Source organism: Rhea americana, unplaced genomic scaffold (assembly GCF_003343005.1).
Source record: "Rhea americana isolate MKP2758 unplaced genomic scaffold, rheAme1 scaffold_4, whole genome shotgun sequence".
Lineage (NCBI taxonomy): Eukaryota > Metazoa > Chordata > Aves > Rheiformes > Rheidae > Rhea > Rhea americana.
In genome coordinates, this window is record NW_028186534.1 from 140,870 (window position 1) to 166,058 (window position 25,189).

Here is a 25,189-nt window from a genome sequence, read left to right on the forward strand (position 1 = left end):
GACATTGTTCTGAAAATCTCCTTCACGCTGCATTCATCTTATCTGCTTCTGTAATTCACAGATTTTATTTTCCACGATATTTTTAATTTATATCATGTTTTATTTATTCTACTGCCTTTTATGAAACCCCAAATTTCCAAACTGACATGAGCATTACGCACATAAAGTAGGCTTCTTATTATCAACGTGGCAAAGGAGACAAAAAATGACAGAAATAAATCTTGGGTTTTATGTTGGTGAGACGTTCTGCAAAGTAATTGACATTTCTCAGCAATACAAATTGTACATTAAAAGATAATTTTCCGAACATGATGCCAGCTACAGAGTGCAGCACCATTACGCAAAGTAATATTGAAGCTGCGCTTTAGCAATGCAGTTTGGATGTTGTACTAGTTTGGTATCCAGATTGCATCAGGTCCTGCGAGTAGATTTTGCAGTGATTAAGTTTACTGTGTGCAAAAGCCAGTTATCTGGCGAATTGTCAGCACTGCGTAATTGATATTTTAATTACACTGCTAATACATACATGCTGTTCACAAYGAGCCTCCTCGCTGGTGTTACACGAATGGCGTATTTATAGCTCTGATGATTATTCCAAAGAAGTTTGCATTTAAAATCGGTAACATTGGAAATTGCTAGCAACGTGAAGCCTGGCGTTTTGCAAGTGCTCAGCGGCTGGCAACGCGCAGCGCAGCGCAACGCCAGCGACCGTCTCGCTTGCCATACGTGCTGCAGAGCCGCTTGCAGCCCTCCCCGCAGCTACCGCCCGGTTCTTTTATAGCTGATAGGGTGACTCTTCCACTGGAGCAACTCAAGACAGAGAAAATAAAAGATTGGTGGGACTCATTTGTAAGGAACAGCTAAAAGATGCAACCCACCCCGCTCCTGAAGCGGTGCAAAGGGATACCGCTTAACGGGGAGCAGCGGGTAGCCCAGGGTGGCAGCGACCTGCTGCACTTCTGGCCAAGCGATGAGTAGAAGCAGATAAGGCAACAGTTTGCAGAAGAAAAGCAARAACAGAAGAGAGAAAAAGAGAAACTTCTCCTGTAGCCAAACACACACACAGACACAGGCACACACATGGGCTCTTGCAGGGCAAGACGCACTACGCTGTGGTCCTTAGGTGGGACCGCACCTCGGCTGTCCTCCTGCGGCCCGTGGCTGCGCRGCAGGGAGCAAAGGGAGGCAGGCGACGAGGAGGAGGGTGGGAGTGGAAGAAGCAGCYTCGATGGGGGGAGCGGGGAACAGAGCGTGGGCGGCAGAGCACAGCATTTTACRCTTTGCAGATCRCTTCTGCATCTCCGGGTAGTACTTYGCGTCCAGATCTTTTATTCTTGTCTTGCCCATGCAGGCAGTGAGCTCTTCARGGCAGAGATTTCTCTTCCTGTAGGTTTATATGGTGTCAAGCACCCTATGGCTCTGGCCCAGGAAGGTGTAATATGCAATAGGACATTATTATTGTAACAACATATAACAATAATAATATAAATGATGCAACAATATAGAGAAAGGGTAATTTACAGGTGAATATGCGGAAAGTCTCCTAAGGGGGAGACCTCCTCGAGGACACAGCAATCCCACACGACTCATCCCTCAAGACATACCCAAAACAACATGTCATAGCACGGCAGGATACACCAGGGCGAGAACTTGGCGCTGGCTTGAGGAAGCTCAGAAAGCCCTCTCCTACCTCTGCCTCATGAGATCCCGGGCAGCACCAAGCCCCTCCTCTGTAAGGCAGGTCATAGGTCCTACCTCCACACCCAGAGTGCGGAAACCAGGCCTGAGATGTGCTGACTGTGAGCCAGACCCTTCAGCCCTCTGCGGAATTTGGAGGCTGCAATCAAACCTCTTTTCTTGGAGCATCTGAGCTCTTCAGATGAGGCAGTCTGCACAGGGAAAACTCAGAGTCATAAAGCACCAGGGAGACGCAAAACAAGAACAGGGACACTGTCTTCTTCCCTCAGTTGTCTGTATCTGCTTTCTAGGAAAATCACTGTCTGAGAATCCRTGTGACATTTTACCGTGAGGGGAATATGCTCTCCACAGAGCCACAACCTGGTCCCYGCCTCCTCCCTTCTTCCCAAGCCCTCCAAGGAGCACAGCACTGGCCCCAGGAAGCCAGGAGGCTGAGGGAAGTTAAGGGGCGTTTATGGCATGAGACAAAAATAGGGTTTTAAGCCAACGGAAAAAGCAAATTGGTTTATTGCAAAGTAAATGTATTTGTCAAGTGCTGTTATTCCTTGGCAGGACTGAGCAGAGCAGCAGGGGACAGATATGTGGGAAGGGGGAGTTTGGACGGTATCTGCTTCCATTCACTGTTGGCAGGACAGAGCAATGCTCTTGGCACAACTACTCTTGTTAAGCTTGGGGAGGCAAAGTGCTCCTGTTGGGAGGACACCTGGCAGCTGCCTCTGTGCCCACTGGGCCAGAGGAGCACACCTTGGCACAGACACACGCTCCAGAGCAGTTCACCTGTGCAGCAGAGGCTCTTAGAGGCCATCAAAACATAAGGTAAGCTCCCACTGAGGACTGGGTTCACGTGCTCCTCAGCCTGGACAGGGAGGGTCACCTCTTTTCCAGCCTTGGCAGGTCAATGTCACACCTTGTCTCCTTCTCTTCCCTTAGCCCTGGACTAAATCTTGCATTACTGACCATAAACAACATGCGTTGTTTCCTCTCGCAGCTATCACGATACTTCACTTTCGTGAAAAGTAAATCATGACACTTTGCCCTTAGGTAGCTCAGAAACAAGTTGCCAATGGGTGAAGCTGAGGACTAACCAAGGAAGCACACTGGACACAGCTCGATCATTTGTCTCCCTCTTTTCATTCACAGTCCAGTCCTTGTAAGATCTGCTGCTGTCTGAGCACTTGCCGAGTCAGGACCTGAGTGTGGCCAACATCATGCCGACCTCTCCTGGAGGTGCTCGCATGGCCTAGCAAGTCCTGTCCATGACTGCCTGTAGCAGCTACAAGACAAGAGGGGACGCTGCTCTGCACGGCGTTTCTACTAGTGTTCAGGACGAGCAGAAACCCCAGGGGGGATCTTTCCTACAGTGCCTGGAAGAAGAGAGACCACTTTCCCCTACCGACCTTGCTGCCCAGGTCTGYGCTGGCCCATAAACCATGCAGCAGCTCTGCACCCGCATCCCCAGCGTGCACCAGCTGTTCTGAAGCACGGGCAGGAGCAGCAGCATTTCTGTTCGCCCCCAAACACAGGAAGCTCAGGCACGACTGCTAAAACTTCAGAAAGTAACTATCACTACACGGACACTCCGCGAAGAAAGTATGTTTTTATATACGAAACCAATCGACTCTCTCTGATTGGGAATCTTGCCTCCCAAGTTCTGACCTGGAGTGAAATTTTATGACCAAGCGATAAACCTCAGAGCAGGGCTACGCAAGGAAGGGAGCTTTCAGATGAAAATGCCAACAGATACTTAAAGCCAGAAGCGTGTGTGGGTGTTGCTAAATTAAGCTCGCAAGTAGGTGGGGCAAATGCCTTAAACGAGTTTGTGAAGGTAAAATAACGTTCATTAAAAATAGAAAAACAACTGAAAAAATATCCTTTGTATTCAACTTCACACTCGTACATCATAATGTTCCAGTAAAAGCCCATTTTCCCTTGAGATAATAAAAGAATTGAATTTTTCCTTATCGGTCATCTATTTTTCTAGCTAAAGCTATTACTCCCTCTCTGCGGTTGCTAGGCAACAAGAAATATTAATAGCAGCTTTTATTAGCTTAGCTTTAGCAGTGGAGTACCAGAATGAGAAAATGGAAAACATAAATGTGTTACATAAATCTTTCAACCTTTCAGGGTTTGTGTTAGTCTCTGTTTTCATAATGATTTATTGAAGTGATGGTTCATTTATGAGAAAAAGGAGTGTGAAATAAGAAAACGGAACATTACCCTGAAGGACTGTTTGAAAATAAATAATTATAGGAGGTGAAGAAAAGCTGTTTAAAACCATTTTTCTGAGTTTTATAAAATTTAAAAAGACATATTTCTTTCATTTATTGCCTCTGAGAAAAACACTAGCAAGGAATTGCAAACGGGGCTCTGTTTAATACAAAGGACCCTTCACGTACGGTTGTATCATTACGATTTTCCACCAAGGGCTCATGTGAGCGAGCTTAGTTTTTAAATACCGATCCATTAACGAGCAGAAAGGCAAATTAGCCGCAACCTAACGCAGAATTGCCAGCGCAAGCTCTTCCCCGATAGGAAAACCGGGGACTTTGCTAAGTCTTTGCTACAGGCGGCACGCTCCCCGCCCGCGCTTCGGCGGAGCTGTGCAGCATTGCCCCAACGGCCCCTCTGCTGCGGGTCCCCTCATTTCCTGGGACTCTCGGTGTGAAGACGGGCCGGGCGGGGGGAGCCTTCGGCCGCCCTCGGGCCGCCGGACCGACGCTGCGCGGGCGAAGGGCGGCAGCTCTGCCCGCGCCGCCGAGCGCCGGCAAGCCGGCACACGTGCGTTATGCCAACAAGCACGCGTTTTTTCAACCATTTCTTAATTTCTTTTCCCTCGCGCCTGGCAGCTGCTTTCAGGCCTCCCCGGGGCGGGACGCAGCCCGTGCTCACGCCAGCGCGGCCGGGGCCGGGCTCTCCGCGGCCGTCGCGACGGCGGGGAGGATATCGCCCGAATCGCAGGACCACGTCAATCCACGCTACCGCACCCAAGCCGCCTCCAACGGCGGCGCTGCACGCAACCTGCGTCGGGATACGGGCTATTTAAAAGAACTTACTCTAACAGACAGTCATTTTACATTATTATTTATGCATCGAAAGCATTTGTTGGCGCCACCCGCCTTGTACTGCCTAGCGGATTAATGCATTTCCACGTCTTAGCCAAAGGACTGACGAATCTTACTTAGCTTTCGTGTCAACCCCTAACTGGTTTCTCTTCTATTATTTCCTGCGTGAGAAAACTTTCAGCACTCAGCAGCTCTGTGCAGCCAGGTCGAGCGCCTCAGCTGAGCTCCCAGGGCCGCTCAGCTGGGTGTCGAACGCAACCTGCCGAGCTCCCCGCTGACCTCACCCGACCGCGGCTCCCGGCGGTACGGAGGGTGTTTGGCGAGGAGCAGCGGGCTCGCGAAGGCTGCAAGCGTGCGCAGGGCTGGCGAGAAASCTCGCAGCACCCCAGGGAGCCGCCTGAGGGGCTGCAGCGGCAGCGGGCACGGCGGGCTCGTCCCACGGCGCCCCGCCGGGCACGGGCCTGGCCCRGGCCAGCAGAGCGCGGGTCCCAACCGACGGACGGCCCCAGCGGAATTATTTCGTTGTGCTTTCACTCACTTTTTCGCAGCCCCACGGTGCGAAGGGCAGGTCCTCAGGTTGCAAAGCCAAGCAGCTAACCCTCCAGGAATTTCAGGGCTGCACTCGTCCTCACTACGGGAATTCTTTCCCCAATCTGCCCTTTGCTCTTTCCCCCCAGTAGTTGATACAGGGACTCTTGGAAAATAACAATGCACAACTATAATTAAAGGTAGTGTTCCAGCGCATCCATAGGTTCCATGGGTAACCAGAAATTTGATTTTTTTTGCACTGTGGATGTGCTTTGCCAGCACTGCCAGGCCAGGAGCGGGCCTGGGCGCCCAGCACTCCTGGTGAGCCAAGATTCGGGCAGGCTGCAAATCCTCCCGCAGAGCGGTGGGGAGACGCACRGGGGCTTGGGATAGTTTATGCGAACCCAAACGGGATTTTCTGTGGCAGTCCTACATTTCAAAGTGGTGCCCCACTCCGTGGAAAGGTCGGAGCTTTGAAAATAAAGTCACGTAGGTCTTTCATCGTGCTCCAAACATGCAGACGCAGGGATTGCTGCCCATCTCTCCGATCAGACTATCCTGCCCTGCCTTGGTTCTGACGGATACCTTCTGCCGAATCCTTCCCCCGTGCCCCTGAGCTCCCCGGTCCCGCGGGCGCCCCCGCGGCGCTCGGCACCTCTGCCTGGGCCACAAATCCCTCAGCCTCTTACAGTGGGCAAAGTCGTTTTCTTTCCAAGGAGGATAGATTCGTTTTTTTTTCCCCCTCCGATGGTCTTTTTGTCTAAATATTCCCATTTCTCAAAGAAAAAACACTTTCTCTGTTTTTTCCCCCTATTCCTCTCCTCTTTCCATGCTTCCTCTTTCCCTCTTCTTTTCCCATAAAAGCAACAAAAAAAAAGACGGTGAAAAAACCTYTGCCATATTAGAAACTGTCAGTTASTTTCTTTTCACAAGYACAAAATCCATCAGSCCTTCCCCAAACGACGCTGCGTGTTCCCTCTGCTCTGCTCCACCACCCTTCCTAAAGCCACCTCGACGCCCGGCTCGCTCCCCTCCGGCTCCCTTCATCCGATCTTTGGTGCCGACAAGTTCCTTGCTTGCTCAAAAAACCGATGGGAGAACAACGACAGCAGCGAAATAAAACGACAGAGAGAGCAGTGAAGAGTCCCGTGCTGCGTTTAGGTGTGCAAACGGCCCCCTCGGAGAGCAGCTCTGGAGCCGCACGGAGGCTCCTGACACCCCCGTGGCCCCGGCGCGGGGGCACAGGCTGGAGGCAGGGTCAGAGCCTGGCATTCGGCTGGGGAAATTCTGCGGAAGATTTAAACTTGCCGTGCTTTGGTATTCAACTGCATGATGGAAGCAGCAATCTCCTACCTTGCAGAGGCACTGAGAGACTTCATGAGATATATGGAGAATGTCGTGACATCCTGGGACAGGAGACATGCCACAGAGCACAGAGCAACTTGCACACRTTTTCCTTACTTGTTTTTTGAGCTGCAGGGCAAAATGCCTATCTGCATTGCTCTGCATGGTTCCCATCTCCTCTCTTTCCAGCAGCCCCAGATTTGCCATGAGGACACCTTAAAAAATTCCAAGTCTCTAGCTACAGCTTTAGAGGAAAGAACTCTAAGCAATGTCTAAACATGTTACCTTGAATTGCTTGTCATTAACATTTTTCACTGCTTTCAAACCAAAAGCAATGGCAGCCAAGGCAGGAAATGGCTGCGTAGCTGCGTATGCAAAACCAGCACGAACTACAGCAAAGAGCAGCAGCAAGGTGAGACGCTCGCAGCCTTGGCGTTTGCATCAGCGAGGTCGGTCCTGGAGCAAAGACAAAAGCTCAGCACACCTCCTCCTCCTCTTCCTCCTCCTCCTCCTCCTCCTCCTCCAGGCTCGCTTTCCAGCCGGCTCGCCATCCCTATCCACCCGCAGTAAATGCTCTCTCTTTGGAAGTGTTAGTAAACATGTTGCTTCCTTGATCTGAAGGCTTCCTGCTGCAAACACCCCCCTGAGCGTGGTTAAGGTGGGGGAAGGCGTGCAGCGCTCGGCATGCCCTGCAAAGCCACGGCGGCAGGGCCGGATGCGCGCTTGGCTTCACTCAGCCATCAGCAAGGGGCTGGGGTGCGACGGGCATGAGGGCAGAAGGGCTAACGGTAGAGTTCGAGAAGCTTGTTCGGTCACTGGGATTTTATTTTTCCTTGCTCTGCTCCCATTAACGCTAATAAGAGTTACACACGCGTTTTGGGGTGAACGCTGCCGGCCGAGGTCCCATGCTGGAGAGCGTGGGAACTCTATTTGCACATCCCAAATTTGAGGTCATCTCTGCTGAAAAAAAGGGCTAGAAGGCGCTGTCTTTCTACAGGAAGAGCTCAATAGCAAAAAAAAAAAAAAAAAAGAAAGAAAAAAAAGCCTGTGACATGAATGAGAGCGAGGCAGGATTTAATTTTGACCTAAAATTCCAATACAGTTCCCTCCTTGATCTACTTCCTTTTCTGTTGGGACTTTTGGAGATATATTCTACCTCCAAAGGCTCCYGTTAAAAACGGAACGCTTTCAATTTGCTATCAGCTGGAAAATTCTGGGTTCACTGGATTTTTTTATTTTAGTGGTAAGGGGCAAACAAATCTTAATCTCTCTATTCTACATTTACAGCCCACTAAGCCCCCTTCTTATCTTCTCCGGCTCAGGCCTGATTTATTGTCACGATGCTGCATTTGTAAAACAGTACCATAAAATAAGAAAGAGAACATTTCCCAAGGACTACTCCAAAATAAATTATTTCAGACATACAGAAGCTGCTTAATAAATCCCACTGTTCTTGTTTCTTTAGGTATTTTAGAAACTGATTTATAAGTGCAATATCACCTCTCAAAAATGAGACGATCAACACAGGATAAAATTATCATGTTATGAAAATAGGGGTCAGGAAAGGGGGTTGTGCTTTAAATTAAACTAGAGGAAAAATATTTCATCTGAAGTTGACTCTTTTTTGTCTCAGAAATTAATGTTTTAATCATCTAAGAACCTAAAGCCTAACACAGAGACCTAAGTAATATTTAATTTCATAGAAATATGCCTGTGCTCAATATTGATGGGCAGAACATGGTATTTTTCTTAAACACACTAACCATGAAACTTGCAGGGGCATCAAGACTTTAGAAAACCTTTGGATTTTCCTAGACTAAGAGATAATATCCCATTTAAATATTTAACTATCACTACCTTTCAGACTGCTATCTATTCAAGCAATCAACACCAAATGTTCTTTCGCTAGTGCAGTTGTAGAGTTGCAAGTATGCTATTTAAGTAAAATTAACTGTTTGATATTGATGCCTTCCAACAACACCCATGAAAATCAATGATCTTAGAAAGAAACAATATAGCAAGCTAACCACAGAGATAAATCTGCTGAAGAGGAAAATATTATTAAACAGCTACAGCATTAATTCAATTCCACTGTCCAAATCAAGCCAAGCCTTTCCTTGGTGCTGCCAAGTGCAGCACAAAAGTGTCCTAAGGTCTAATTAGCCCCAAAGTTTCTCCCTGGATCTGCATTTTAATTTGTTATCCTTCTGTTATTTATTCCTACAGAAGAGTCATCTGAAACTTCTGAAGGTATCGCCTTACTACAGTGTAAGCCAAAAGGCAATTTAAGTGTGCAAACCCAAGGAGAGAGCTCGCTGCCCTTGAGATTGGGAAGAAAGCTCAGGCCGGCGTGGTGGCTCAGCGGCAAGGCTATGTCTTCCCCCCTCCTGAYGGCAACTTAGGGATTAACAGGGCTTGGGAAGACAACAAACTGGAAACATCCAAAATCACCAGTGTCAGCAGGACCACGCAAGTGATGGCAACATCAGCCAACGCGCCCCAACTTCGGAGCGTGGAAGAGCAGCGAGTCAGGGCTACGTCGCCCGCTTTGCCAAACCCCAGCAGCAAATATCTAGATGTTAATCTTCTCCTAAAGTCAACCTACTCACAACGCTAACGGTGTACGGGCGATTGCCTGCGTTCACATGAAAGGTAGTAACGGAGAAAGTTACTCACYGTTGGTAGCTGGCTGGAAAGAAGATGCCCCTCCTGGCTGAGCATGTTGGACACCATGATGGCTGGAAGGTCCATGTTCTGATAGGGGTACGCTGGTATCAGGCTGTTCGGAGGGAGGCTGTGGCACAGTGAATGATATCCAGTTTCGTGGTCCACCAAGTGAAGGAGGGAAGGGTCCGGGAGATTAGGAGGTGTTATGGGAGGGATTTCATAGTCTTCGTTGTTCTCGTTCTGACTGTTATATGTCTAAAATATGAAAAAGACATTTCAAAAGATGTCACTGCCTCACTGTTTCAGCAAAAAAGAAATCATTATTTGTGTAAGAAATGCAAAACTGTGTTCCAGTGAAAATGCCTCTTTTACAAAGACAGCTCCTGCCCCAGACATCAGCAAGCCACAGTTATGTAGTAGCTGTGCAGTTAAGTGTAGTGGTGCAGCTCCATCAGGGAACACCACAGGTCCCCTCAGACCATTCATGGGCATCCCTCACTGCCCTCCTTTCTCCCACATTTTATCCCTTTAGCACCTCTTCTGCTCTGCAAAAAAAGCCAAAGCCAAGCCAAAGATCAAAGCCAAGCCTGCAGAGCTGTGCTTGTCCACAGGAACRGAGCTAATGGCCATGAAAGAACACTACCATTCCCAACCAGTTGCTGCTTTTGCAGGATCAAGTTCCTCTCTTGGTACTTATGCAATATCTAGAGCTGGCATTTTCAAGAGCATTTAAGAAAATTAGGCAGCCAGCTCCATGGAAATAAGCAGTACTTGGGAATGAAATGTCCATTGGTTCCTCAAACACTCCAGCATGAGAGCCATTTAGAAACATAGCTGTAACACTTGCTAAATTACTTGAAAGTCTTGCATGACAGTACCACACATGGAGATCTCTCCTTACTTACACTCTTGTCCACCTCCAGCTGGGACAAGCACTCCCATCACCTCCTTACCAATGCTCCCACAAAGGGATGACAAACATGCAGACGTACTGGTATCCTCTCCGATTCCCATGCCTTCTGGTGGTTTGTTCACTCTTAAGTATCCCAATTTATATTAAAAAAGAGTATGTCATTACACCTGTGCAATTGTTTTCACTGGCAACAAAAACGTCTTTGCCTCAAAACGTAAGTGAGGATCTATCCAAAATCACTAATTATGAAAGCAGAAGATAATGAGCCTCTGGCAGAGAAAGCTTACTCTAAATGTCTACTGTTTCACATATTATAGCATATGAAATTCTGATTAGCCATAGTATTATACACATGGATTTTAAGCTAAGTTTTTCAGATCACCTAGTTTCATGGTTGAATTTGGAGTTAATACTTGATTTAAGAGCAAAACCCCAGATGTGTGCAAAACCAGTTRAACGCTGCAGGCTTTGTTAACCCATGGCCCAAGAACTCAACTCGGATTCACGCACTTCATCACCCTAGCATGCAGGGGGGGGGAACCCTTAATAAAATAAGAAGAGTATTTAGCTGGGACTCGGCAGTCGGCGCGAGAGGCAGCGGGGAGAAAGCGGCGCCGCGCGGGTATTGGCTCCCGGTGGGAGCTCGCCCGCGAGACGGCGCTGGCATCGCGCTGGCGCAAGAGCCGGCGCCCGCGCCCACCGCGCTCCCCAGCCAGCAAAGCGCGATGGTCTGAAGCGCGGCTCGCCCTGCGCTGTGTCGACGCTCCCCCCTCCTCGCCCCTCTCGTCCCGTTGTAAAAAACAGAGAAAAGAAGACGCGCCGCGCACCCAACCCCGCCGCTCGCATCCACTTGACGTTCCCCCGGCTTCGACGGGAATATGAGCGCACACGAAATACAAGACCGGAGTCTGGGCTTCAATAGCTTTGTATCAACAGCTCTTGTGCGGTGGAAACTCGAGCTCGTCTACTTTTCCAGCTGGCTTCTGTCTAGGATTGGTTTTATACCGGAAAGGGGCTGGGGGCGATGAGAGGCAAAAGCAGACAGATAGATCCCACTTAATAAGTCTAGTAGTTAAGTTTTCATTTGGGCTACGCACTTAGAGGTACGCCAATTCTTTCCCGGTTATTTAAGAGGATTTCGTTCCATGGCGTACGGAGAGGGATTTAAATAAATCATTGAAGAGCAAACTTGTTCCTCCAGCTGGTTTATTTTGGTATCAGGTATATAAGCAAGTGGCTTTGCTGCGCTTAACTAAATTATGTAAAACCTACTCAAAAGTTTCCTAAAGCTCTCTTCAAAAATGTAAGTTTCTTGCATTCCTGCAGAGCAGCTCACCAAAGGGCTTTGAGGCGGTTTTGCACAGAGTGCAAAAACCCTGTCACCCTGCTCTCGCCCCCTGCACATTTCTGCCTCTGCTCTACTGAGCCTGGGAAAAATTAAAAACAGTTTAAATCACAAAGCTTTCCGAACAGCTACAGTATTGTGCAGACATATCGAACTCACAATCAAAGCTGTACACAATCAAAATCAGATTAGACAATATCCAATCAGCATAATCAGACTCGGCGCCCGCGAGCGGTCACGCCGTTATCGCTACGAACASTTTTCCAGAGTGGGCTACGTTCGCTCTGCGCGCGTTTTAAATAGCTCGCTAGAGAGACGGGGCAGGGAGGTGAGGCAGAGAGACCCTCGGAAGGGTGGGAGCGGGCGGTGAGCTGCTGCAGCACGCGGCGCTCGCCGACGTGCCCGCGCCAACGCAGCCGCGCTCCCGGGGGGCGGCGTGGTGCTCCAGCGCCGCACGCGCCGAGGCCGGCAGCCCAAACCCGTCGCCAGCCATGCCCAACGCGCCCTTCGGCCACCACGCGGGCTGCGCTGCAGATCGTATTTTCTATTCTTATGTTAATTTGAATTAAATTAAACAGCCAATTATACGTTATGAGGATACATTACAAATTAGATTAGTGAGCTGGTCTGAACCCATCCATCCCACCAGGACTCCAAACGCAAGCGCGCAGAGAAGCTCGCTTTACTAAAAGGCTGCCCACCGCGGTACACAAAAAAAACGGAAGATCTAGGATTTTCCACTGTCAAATAGATGACAGTTGTTGTGATTACACATTATTCCTCTTCAAATTAAAACACTGAAATCAGCTGAAACAACAAGCCTTATCTTGCAAATCCTCTCTCAGCTTGTTCTGCAGGGCAGATGGGTGCTGCTTTGAGTGTGAAATCACTGCTTCCGCCTGCAGCAATGAGATGGAGTAACAGGATCACCCGAGCACTTTCAGAGATGCAACAGCGTCTCTGCTCCGAACCCCTCCTCACCCTCACCCCTTTAGTGTGCTTAGACCCCGGGCGTCTTTCTGMCCCAGCCATGGCAAGGTTGGGGCTGCAGGGCCAGGCACCAATGTGCTCCAAAGCACCCTGATCATGGCAACACAGCTGTGCCCCATGCCTGGGCACCAAAGCCACAAGAGGGCATTGCATACAACCAACCTTCTACAGCATCAAAATCGAATTAAAACATTTTTTTCCTTCATAAAATCCCAGTTTGAACATGGGTTCCTGCACTCCAGTGACAAAGCCCACCTCAGCCAACCTGTAGATCCAGGCGCAGAAGCTGGAGGGGTGGAAGGGAGGTTGTGCGAGGATGTAGAGAAAGGCCTTCATCCTGCTGCATGTCTTCTCTACCACWATTACATGCCTTACCCTGTGTGTTGGGCCATGGCTCCCTCGCCATGGCACCTGTGGACACAGCCTGTGCTCCCCAAGCACCAATAGGTCTTGGAGAAACCCTGACATAGTCTCCTGTCCAACACTGCACCTAGCCAAGGGCACAGTGCAACAGGTTTAGGCAACAGGCCAGGACCTCCCAGGCTTCTTGTACCCCCTAAYGCTTTTCAGGAGAAGGACAAAGAGATGGAAAGGCCCAAGCCCTCAAAGAGGCACCCAGTGCAGCATCTAAAGGTGACTCCAGCAACTTGCCAGGTGATGCAAGCCGGGAAAGACACAAAGGCTCTAGCAGCTGGAGAAAGTTGTGAGGGATGATAGGGAAGAGGTGAGGCTGGAAAAAGGTAAGCTGCTGCAAAGAGCAAGTCCCCAGGAGCAGGATGAGCAAGAATGGAGGGCAACACAACACCGGCTCTGAGAGATGTGCCCTGGCCAACCTMCGGGGGAACAGAGCTACTTGAGGATGATGAGGAAGGAAACAAGTTCCTACCTCTTTCACGCGTGTTCAAGCAATAGCTCCGTGCATACGCTGAGCAAAGCACGTTCGACAGGGAGGGGGCTCAGGCAGTTCTGCAGAGCTACCACTGTGCACGTCTGCTGGCACAGAAGCAGGAGTTGCAGTCAAAGGGTGCCAAGAGCTGAATCAAGAGAGCGGRTGGAGAGCAAAAGCTTTACAGCAGAATGATCAGGTCCCTCTGCAAAAAAGCCGTCCTCATAGAGTGTCACAGAGGCAACAGSTGATTAAACTAGATTCCTCCCAGCATCCAGGAGGCTGGGAACTGCTCCACCCAAACCTGATGTGGCAGAAGGCCTTACCAGGGGAACCAGGAACCGAAAGGTGAGCTGGAAACAGCGCTAAGCATTTTCACTGCAAATGTCTCCCACTGYCATAATGCAGCATCATGCACGAAACAAAGAAACACACTTCCCGTGCTCCTTCAGCGCCGGCGAGAAACAATCGCGTGTCTCCTCTGCTTTTATCAGYGTGCTGCACAAGGCAGCACTTCGAAAGGTTAAGTGAGAGGGGTGCTGGAGTCAGATCTCCCCTTCAGCCATGCAGTCTGGACACTCATCACTGCAAAACCACTGCGCAAGGGCTTGTTCTAGCAACAGGCAGAAGGACAGTTAGGAAGAGCTTGAGCCAAGGAGACAGCATCCCATCTYGTCCACTCTGAGTAAGCAACTTGCTGGGACACGTCACTTGGCTTTTTATACGCGTTAGGCCTGGACGTGCTGGCACCACGTCACGGGCCCAAACGAGACTGATGGGGTGTGCAGGGGTGGGAACGGGGAAGCTACCTCCCAGCTTTCACTTTGATCAATTTAAGGCACTAGGCCAGATTTCAACTTCTTCTGCCAGGTGCATATGGGGCACAAACGTTCCGCCTCTGCATGAGAAACTGACGCCTCTGAAGGACCCTTCAGGTATTCCATAGGCTGCAGGAGCCTTCCAGCAAGGAAGAGACCTCCTGCAGAGCCCAGTGCAGCAGAAGGCTCTCATGTAGAAGGAAGTTTTGGGCCATGGCCTATCAGCAGAAACCATGCTTATCCCTCTTGCAAAAGCAGAGAACATCTTTAAAGTTGTCAAACTTGGCCTGGATATCCTTCTCTGTGCAGTGAAATCTGCTGTCCTTTCACCATAGGCTCTGCAAGAKGAACCCGGTTAGAACCAAGAGAAGGTTGCCTGCTGCAGGGCAGAGCACTGCCAGCATGGGTGGACTCACATCTTCTGGGCAAGGAGAGGGAATTAGGATGTCACCGGCATACCACAGACCTGCACTGATGGCTCAGCAGGCACAGAGACCTTGCAGACCCTGTGTAGCCAGACTCAAAACCACTCTCCTACCCCTACCAATGTACTTCATTTTTTGCTCCTACCCCATACCTCTTTTTGAATTGCAAATAAAGCCAAGCCCTGGCAGCCCCAGGCAACCATCTAGCAACAAAAACATTCTGTCTAACTGTGCGCACAGGCCCAGGGAAGTATTCCCAGGAGCACTGGGGAGGAGAGGGTTGTTCTTGGATCCACCCATCCACAGCAGCCAGGCTGCTACATCCAGCAGATAGCTGGTTCGAAATGAAGGGAGAGCCAGATGCCTTAATGCAGTAGAGCTCTTGAGGGACTGTTTGTGACTCAGCCAAGGCCATAAACACAGCCATATTTTAAAAGATGCTAAGAACTTGCAGTGCAGGTGATTCAGGAGGGAGCAGGAAGTTTTGAGCATGTCTACAAATTAAGCCTTTTGCGTTCTTCTAYCTTTCCCTGCTTGGAAGGGGAGGGAAGCACTGTTCTTCTTTATAAAACACTCTCTAGAGCTGGCGAGCACCATCTCTCCTCCGTGCATTGTTATTAATCATAGAAGACGTGACTTGACCAAAGACCTGGGAAACTGTTCTCCTTCAAAACATGGCAAACATCCAGTGACCCCAATTCTCCACTGAGTCATGTTCCGTGTGATTATCTGCTCGGATCCAGGAGTTCCAGCCAAACATTGATTCAGAGAAATAGTATTCACACTTAGAAGGACAGAGATTTGCAGCATTATTGCAGGTAAATATTTGCCCTGTCAAATAACATTCAATCATAAATATGAGCCTAAGAGAGAAAATGTATTCCTGGGAAGGCACAAGGAAATACGTAGACTGGTGTGATCCATCCCACCCTAATCATCCAGATGACACACAMCACCATGGACTCACCTACTAACTAGGTCTTTTCTGCAGCTAAAGCTAGAGCTTACTGCTTTAAAAACAAGACCCTTTAGATAATTCAGAGATTAGATAGGTCTAAGCAGCCCAAGGCTAGCCTAGGAAGTCTGCAAAACAAGGAAAACATTGCTATTTGTAAGGTTGAAAGGTATCATAGAATCATAGAATGGTAAGGTTGGAAGGGACCTCTGGAGATCATCTAGTCCAACCCTCAGCATAGCCCGTACAGAGATTGAACCTGTGACCTTGGTATTAGCAGCACCATGCTGTAACCAACTGAGCTAAACCTGTTACTGAGGCCTATATCTGGCGCCCAGAGGGAAATAGGACATCAGCTTGTCCTCCTGGTCTCCACTAATAGCGTAGAGGATGCAGGAGGTTATGMGGTGCCCATGCCAGTCCTCCAGCAGGAACGAGATGGTGGCAGTGCTTTTGGAGGGGCTGGCCCAGCTCCAGAGGTCATTTCTGATTCCATCTCCCCACAACTGAGCAGACCCACAGGGTAATTCCTACCTTTCACCCAGGCCCAGCTGCGTACTTCAACCTATAACAACGAGGCTCTGCAGGTCTGCAAAGCAAGCAGCACRGGTGGCAAATAAATAGATTAAAAAACCCAAGACGAAGCAAACACCTGGAGTGATGGACCTCAGGGCAGCCAGAGGGTTTCCCATAATGTGAGGTAAAACGGCCCATGGGATCCCAGCTGCACAGCTCTACGGTGGGTAGAGCACGCTCTGCCCAAGAGTCCGCTGCAAAGCACAGCACCGCTGACGGGAGAGGTGGCTCAGCCCATCCGGACCCCTCCTGCACGGCTTGGCCCGCCTGGCATTAAGACCAGGAGCTGAGAGCTATTCCTCAGGTGAGAGACAGCCCCCTTTACACTGGCACAGGGAGCTTGAGGAGCACAGATTGGCAAAAAGATTGCAGAAAAATACCCATGAAGAGGCAGCTGGTTTGCTTCAATAAACTTCCCAAGTGGCACGACCACTGCCACRCTCACCCTCAATCTTTGCATCCCTCCAGGGATGCTCCAAGCCAAGGCAGTGAAGTGCTGAGGCTGAAGAGGCAGAAAAATCAGCTTAGGTAGCTGAAGAAGACTGAGAACTTTAGAAACTCTAAAGAAATGCTCTGGGGACAGCAAGGGAAATGGCAGGGTGCTCACTGAGAAGCGACCACGGGGCTGTGGGCAGGGGCACGCGCCCATTGCCACCCCTCTGGCACCCTGTCCTGGAGTGGGGGTGCCAGAGATCTGCCTTAGCACCTAGGATTTCATGAGCCCAGCGCCAAGAAGTGAAGCAGCACTGATTTTCCACATCAGCAGCTCTGTGTTTCAGGAATGGCAATTGATTTGCCTCATCTTCACAGGTGGAGATCCAGCCTGGGGATTGCAGGGCCAATGAATTACTTGGGGTAGGGTTGGATAAATACTGGAAAGAARTATTTATTAACAGTCAGTCACGTACAATCTACAAATTGTCTTTGAATTGTTCCCAGACCCTTTTAGGTATATTTTCACGTGCTCAGGTTTTCAACCATGAGAATTCTGTTGAACAGGGGAAAAAAGGAGTTCCTGCATGAAAATAAATGTGTGTTGGAAGGGTTTGCACAACTTCCAATAATAAACAGCTGCCCTGGGGAAGTTAGGGGCACACCAGAACAGCAGGCAGAGGGAAACCAGGACCTGCCTGCCAGCTCCCTGTTGATACCTCTGGGCTCTTCTTTCACACCTGTGCTAAAGCGTTTTGAAATCCCTAACAAACGCTTCACCCCCGGAGTAATGAAATAACCTCAGTGTTCCCCAGGTGTCTCACCGTTTGCTCCTCCTGCAATGCAGGCGTTGCTCAGGTGCAGACTTCTGCAGGCTGCCACGAACCGGAGCAGAAAGCCAGCCTCCACCTTAACCGCAACGCTACCGGAGAGCTGCTGCTTTGAACGGAGCCTTTTAACGTCGCACAGGCTGATTTTGTCCAAGCTGCTACAGMTGCAAACCCAGCGCAGTCACAGAACCATGGGCTTTCTAATATCTGAGCTTTCTGGATGGCTTCAGCCGAATCTGACAGGGGAAGGGATGTCTCTGTGCTTTCTACAGATTTCATTACACCATGTTTTGAATGSCACTGATGCTAGCAACAACCTTCTTAGGATCTTCTGGGCTCAGCCTGCCCACTTGTATCCCATTTCTATGGTAGATAAACGCGGAACGATGTCCCAGCTATTAATAATAATCTGGTTAACACATACTCCCTGAGATTCAATGGGAGTAAGCTTTCCTATGCTGGTGGYGGGACAGAGGTGACGGTCCCTGCCCTGTGCTCTCAGATACAGCCCAATGGGAACATCAGCGTATCCATACATTTCTGACAGAAGCAGGCATTTCCAAAATAAACAAGAACATGCGTTYGATTTTTACTTTCTTTGTCCAAGCTGTGGTTGACCTGCATCACCGCTTCAACAAAAAAGCTAAAAATAATGGAGTTGTACGAACAATTTATAGCAAAAGAAATCAGCCCTATTGTAGGCTTTTTAAAAGGCTCCCAACTCCCTTTCTGCTTGCATTTTTTTTTTTTTAATCAGTATCTTTTCCAGAACTGGAATCCTGTCAAAAATAGTGGATAGCACAGAACTATAACTTCTTATTATGTGTATAGTGATTTTATGAATTCAGTGGGGAATGAAATGCAATTTTGTCAGACTTGTCTGTGTTCATAATGACCAAGTCAAATTAATCATCCTGGATAATACTCCTGTGTCAGCCATTCAAGAGATTTTTTAATAGAATTTTTCTGATTCATGTCTTGCAGTACATCAGATCTGTAGTAATGCAGGCACTTCTAAAAATCAGTGCAATTATGGCTTCTTGTTGGCCTGTCATTTTCCTGGAATAAAAATGTCTCTGCTAAAGTCATATACTGTACATAAACCAAAATGAAAAACAAAAATATAGTTACAATTAGACTTGATTTTTTTAAAAAGATTTAATGTCTTTTCCAGGTCATAATTCTCAGGCAATATATAAAGCTATGGTGCATGATGTTGAAGATGGACTGGTTTATCACAACACATACCAATTTTGTCCTGGTTGTCATTTTTCCTTTGATTGCTCTATGAGTTAGTGCTTTTTGCAGACATGGAAATGACTACCCCATAGAACAAACAGGGGATAGGTAATGGGTTTGCAGTCAAATTATTGTGTTTATTAAAAATGTATCCAGGAAAGCCCACACAGATCCCAAAGGGCTCTTGTTCAGGAAAATCTCTGGTTCAAGAAAAGGTTACAGTTACCATAAAGGCAGTATACATGTATGGAAGCAGCAGTGCAGCATGCAATGGTATATAAAGGATTAGTAATGCTACGTTTATCCTTCTGAGTGAGGATAGAGACCTCTAATTCCCCAGTGACAAAGACAGAAATGAGTTTTGCAAGTAGTTACCCCCAGGAACAGAGAGGAAGAAAAATGTAATSCACCAGAGTTCTCAACCTTTCCTCCTCTCATTACCGGACTTCGTAAAACACTGGCTGCGGCGATTGCCTTGTAAGAGAGCGCACAAAAGGCGAAGCCACCGCATGCCCTGGAACAGAGCTCCATGCGAACCTGTGAGGACCACTGTCCCTCCAGATCCACCCTCTCACACCACCAAGCATATCCTGGGAAGAAGAGCTCTCAAAACCCATCAGGGGAAGGAATGGAAACCCATGACCACATTTGTTATCTGAGAATACAAGATCTGCCATAAGGAATCAGACTAGTGGTTCATCTGGTCAAACCTTATGACCTAAAAATTAACCAGTATTAACCAGTATTTTGAAGGAGATACAAAAATCCCTAGTGAACAACTGTGGAAGCTCCTTACAGACCAGAACGATTCATCATCTATCTCCTCCGGTTTTATTATCCACACATATATCCAGTCCTCCTTGCATTTCTATTAAGCTCTTGACCTCATCATCTGGTGGCGGGGAGTTCCATGGCGTCCCTTTAAAATGCATCCAAAACTATCGCTTTTGCAGGTTTGCTGTTATTACTTCTCTGAAATGCCACCTTTACGAGGCAGGACATGCAGGACACGTCCAGGCAGTTCTTTCCCTGCCCTAGGCTATTCTGAGCTGTGCTGGTGCCCTCACCCTGGTGCCCTCGCTCAGCGGTGCTCAGGGAAGCACTGGGGCTGAACCTCTCACCCCTAGTAGCCAAGGCAGTGCCAAATTCCCTTAAAAAAGACCTTCAACTACCAAATAAGCAGATAGGAAAAATCGAACTACAAGATTGCTGACATAAGCATCTAATGTTGGCTTATGCAAACATAGGCTCCAGCAGGAGCTCCTGAAAGTCCCTTGCTGTATCTTCACAAGCATGGCCAGGACCGTAACACCTATTCGACACATATGTTCTCCTGGATCACCAGAAGTAGTATCTAGCTGCAACCACTTTTTAGACACTTCACTCCACCGACGGGAGAACCATTTCATTTCAGTATTCTTGCAGCTATGCTTCCCTCATCTTCAGAGCAAAGGCAACACTGCTCTGCAGAAACATGCAAGCTCTGCTTCATGCAGGCTAAGTGAACTGCTTTCATTTGCCTCGCTATTGAACCCCTTAAAATTATTCATTATCATTTTGCCTGATTTTAAACTATGTTCAGAAGGGAGCGTACATCCAGTGAGAGAGGAGCCAAGGAGGATTTAAAATCTGTATTTGCCACAAACGACTGGGCCAGAAAAATACAAATGCTCTCCTAGTATCTTGGCTGGAAGTGAATATAAGGAATATGATAATATTCTATTCAAGAATATCATGTATTTCTGGGAATTACTTGAGGAGTATAGATTTAACATAATTGCCTTTTTTTGTCTCATGGCATACTGAACTTGCATAATAAGATCACTACACATCACAGAAATTCATTGTTGGACTGTACGGATTTGGTATTTTGTGTTGAGCCAATGATACATTATATAACGATGTAAATGCACTGTAAGCAAGTCAAGAAATAAGGCTACCTGTAAACAGTAATGGAATGCATGCAGGAAAGAATTAGTAAAAAAGCACTCTAAAAAATTAATTCAACCTGGCATCAGTGGAGCAAGAAGTACCCAAAGCAGGAGGAAAACTATATTCTGCACCATACACATCCCATTTTGCTTTTTGTATTATATAATGTTTCCTTTACGTCCAAAAATGAAGAACTAAAAGAACTAAAAAAAAAAAAAAAAAAATATGCACTATATTTTGACGGATGCTTTGTAGCAAGTTTTTCACAGTTTTATCTCAAAGGACATGCCCCTAACCAGGTGCTGCACACCGCCAGCAGAACCGTACTCCGCAGCACAGGCATCGCAGCAAGCATCGCTTTCTCTAGGCATCTGCAGTAGCAAGATCCTCCAGCGATGCCGTAATGGGAACACCGCCTACCATCTTGATTCGCCTCTTCCTTCCTTCCTTATGTGCCTTCATTTTTTCCTTGCTCATCAGGAATTTGCCTCCTCCCACGCCGGGGCACACCGGTGCCCACGAGGACCAGGCAAAGCCACGACACTAAGGGTGCACCGGGGGCACGCTTGCCCAAGCTGCACGGAGAATCGTCACTTCAGAGCCCAAGGAGAGCACATTAGCAATTTTCTCCTAAGCAGCCCTCCAGTATACACCAGCTTTGCTCTCATCACATCTGCMCCGTCTTTCCATACCCAAGTGAAATATTTAACTCCAGGATGGCTTTTTTGTATACGAAGGAAGGGGATCTGGGGCCCTTCTTGCTTGTTGTGCCTTGAGGTCCGGTGGGCAACCTGCTGCCGTTGCACTGGGCACGGCCCCAAACCCTGGACATGGCCTGCGAAGCCCAGAGCGTCAAACACCACGAATGCGCTCTGACATCAACTTAACCRAAGTTAGACTTGGGACTCAAAAGCAAATGGAGAAAGAAAACACACATAGGGGGAAAAAAACCTGCAAAAAAAAAATCCAACAGAAGCACTGGCAAGCCCGCTCCCATCCCCCCGATTTGACGTGTCTGATTAGCACGAGGAAGGCAGAGATCTGGGGAAAGCTCGCATAATGTGGTGCAATCTAGCACCTCCCCCAGGGTGCCCAGCTGCTGCAGAAGCAATTTCACAGCTCATCATCCATTATGAGATTAAAATAATTTTTTTCTCCCCTCCCGTGAAGTATTAATAAATTGTGCAGGCAGACCAGAGTTAGTGCCATTTACACAAACGGTAGTGAATCACCCACCTAGTTACTTCTTAATGGATCGAGTATCTGTGTTTCTCCTCATCCCGTAATTCAAGCAACCAAACATACAGACCTGTTTATTTGCACCGTCGGGCCCCGAGGCAGCTCTTATCGCAGGGACATGCTTGGGGTGCCCAGGACAATGGGCAGAGATAGCTGCCTCCCGTGCACTCTCCTTGGTAAGTATATAAATCCACGGCACTTTACTAGGGAACAATACCAAAACATCCATGTCGATCAATAGGAAAGAGGCAACGCACTAAAAAAAAAAAAGCCCACATCCGTGCTGAAATCCCTCACCAGAATTCACTTACACATTCCCTTCTGGGGGCAAAACTCACTGAAGCATCACTGATATAATGCAGGTTCTTTCGAACATATAGTGAAGATGTAAAGCTGCAGTCAGAGCACCACTAATGGGTCTTTGAACATCTCTGCTTTATTACAGTATCACACAAAGCAGGCATGTTTAATGTTTAAACTTCCGACGACAAATGCCTTCAGCAAACATATTTTATGTATTTATTCAGTGCTTCTTAAGTGCCTGTCGCCTTAGCAGCTACGGTGCTGCTTACTTATTTTTTTATTATTAAAATTAAAAACATATCAGTGCTTTGTAAATGCCACCTTCCTCCTCCTCCTCGTCCTCAAGGATAGTTTGAAATCCTCTACCAGTCCCCCCATTAGAAAGCATTTCRCACCAGGAAGTTGTTGCAATAGGAAGAGAAAATGAACTGAAATGGCTAACATGGTAAATCTGCCTTCTACTTTCTTCTGAAGACCCTCAGATTCAGAGTCTGGCCCCATGCAAGTGGGCCAAGGGCAGATACTTCAAAGCCAGTTTTGCAGAACGAMATCCTGGGTGAGAGAGCAAGAGCATCCAACCTGCTTTCAGTCACRGCAGTTGGATAAGTGCTGCCTCCAAAAACAGGGGGCTGATGTTTTTTTGCAGCCAAGCATCATCTGCTTTGGTGGAGCAAAGGAGATATTAAAGAACACCTACACGATCGGGATGCTGTCCTCCATGTAGACCCCAAATATGCAAAATCCAACACTGTATCAGCTCTCCCAGGCCATGAGATTTTGCGATAATCAACTGGGACCTCTCTCCACTTCCTTCCAATTCACTGAGCTTCTGGGAGCTACAATTGCAAGCCTTCTTCCACCACGATGGCTAAAATTTTATTCGCTCACTTACTTAACAAAAGCAGAAGTTGTCACATAATCACAAGAGCACAAAGGTGCTGGGCTGTTAGGGAAAGCTCGGAGGACCAAGAGACTCCTGACAAAACTGTGAGAAMTGCAACACGGTACACGGCCAAATATCCAAATCCCCTGTGTAAGTGTGAAAATCTCAGCCTTAAGCCTCCAATATGTGAATTTGGGGAAACAAACAGATTTTGTCTTTAACAATTTTGTCTTTAATAAAAACAGGCTTACGTATAGTATATAAAAAAAGCAAATAGGAGACACATTGCTGTGAGTGGCTAATCTGTGTCCTAAATCACAGATACTCATCAAATACCTCCTAATGCATTTGGTGACCTTGACAAAACAAGTAGCTAGAGCAGCTATCACCCCTTCCGGAGGAAGGCCAAAAGGAAAGTCATCAAATTAATAATCAAAATTGCAATATTTCCCTAAAACAACGACAACTGTCCATGTAGGAGGACAGTGGGGCCACCAGCCTGCTGGTCACAGCTGGGAGCTACTTGTGGCGAGAAGTGGGCGCTCACCGCTCTGGGGACATCGCACAGCATTGGTGGACACAAGGACAAGCTGAAAGCTCAGGTCTTCACAGAGGAGACGAAGGTGCGTTGATGCCGGCATGGCCGTCATTGCACGGCCACGAGGGACACATCCCAAAGCACAAAGCAGGAGATGAGAGGAAGCTCCATGGGCAGCTGCATCCAAAGAAAAACAGCCCCAGATATCCAGAGRCCAAAACGACTGACATGCTTCGTTCATTAAGCACCTAAAGAAATTTTTCTATCTTTTAGCTAGTTTATGACCTGGCCAAGTAAAACTAGAGTTGTCCAGAGAGAGATGGGGCAGAGATGGGAGGGCACAAATCAGAGGGAGATGCTGACTGACGGGCCAGGCAGGGTCCAAGCCTGAGCACTCCACGTAACAAGGCCAAAACATCCATCCCACGGCAAAAACTCAAGATTTGCACAATGTTCACAAGAGTTTTAGGTGACATTTTTCTAACCCAAGYGTAGACAACACTTAAATATTTCTGTAAACCTGTGAGGACTCAGAGCCRAGCATTTCCCTTGCTAGCAACCGTCCCAAGCCGGCTCCCCGGCAGCCAGCGGACTCCCGGTGGGTCCTGCTTGGCTTTGCTAAAAGGCATCTCCCCGAGCAAGTCCCAATTCCAAGCAAAACTGGACAGATCCTTTCATGGAAGACAAGCAACAACATCTAGCAGCAGGTCAAGCTACTTAGTCACTCGCTATTTCCCCTTCCACCTATGTGCTTGATCTCAAAYAAGAGGGATCTCCGTACGGACTGAAACAGCGAGCTGCAAGTTGGCAATCAAGGATGGCACRGAAAAAACAAAAACAAAACAAAAAAACACAGCAGGAGGAGAGWGGAGGTGTTTTGCACGTGCGCATGGCAGCACATCCCTGCTGCAGAAGTCGGGAAACCAGGACAAGTAGGATTATACTGAGTGTTCAAACCGCACCGCTCAGCGTTTCAAAAATTAAACCCCACAGCCTGATCGGCTCAGAGAGCTTCAGAGCTGCTGGCGCTTCACGGAGCTGCTTCGCCTTTCTGATCCCCACCACCTCTACGCACGCACCGTAAATTCACTCCTGAAGCTGCGTTCAAGAGTACGGTAACTCYTGAACTGCCTTGCTCTCGCGCCGCTCCACGAAGGATTTTCCCAGGATAAAGTTAAAGGGCCTGAACTCGCCGCGTTTTCCCGAAGAGCGGTCCGTGCAGGCAGACCTGCGGGCCGCGCTCAGCGCCGCGCGCGCGCACGGCTCCCGGGGACGCAGCATTTGCACAGGCGTGAAAATTCAATGCACCTGCAAAACCGCCTGCAAATATTCACGCAAAATATCCAGTAGCCTCAGGCTCCACTTTTTAATGCTCAGGTGAGCAAACATATTGCTGATTTTATGAAACGGGCCCCATAGGTAACTTGTTTGGTTTATCTGTCACTTACCCGGAACGCTTAAAATAAATTTGCTAAACTGTCTACCAGAGACTAATGGCTTTTTTTTTGTTTTTCCTCCCTCCTTAATAAACTTTCAGGAGTATCTTTATTGTTATGTCTAATTTTAGAGAAAACTAATGTTTCCTG

At 48.1% G+C, this 25,189-nt stretch overlaps 1 protein-coding gene across 1 annotated transcript in view; it reads right to left on the reverse strand.

Moving 5' to 3' along the window:
• The window catches only part of TOX2 (TOX high mobility group box family member 2), a 135,061-nt gene that overhangs the window by 60,275 nt on the left and 49,597 nt on the right, over window positions 1-25,189 (reverse strand). Inside the window, exon 3 of the mRNA XM_085313908.1 lies at window positions 9,309-9,554. Within this exon, the coding sequence (XP_085170034.1) occupies window positions 9,309-9,554 (246 nt within the window). The remainder of the gene's footprint in view (window positions 1-9,308; window positions 9,555-25,189) is intronic.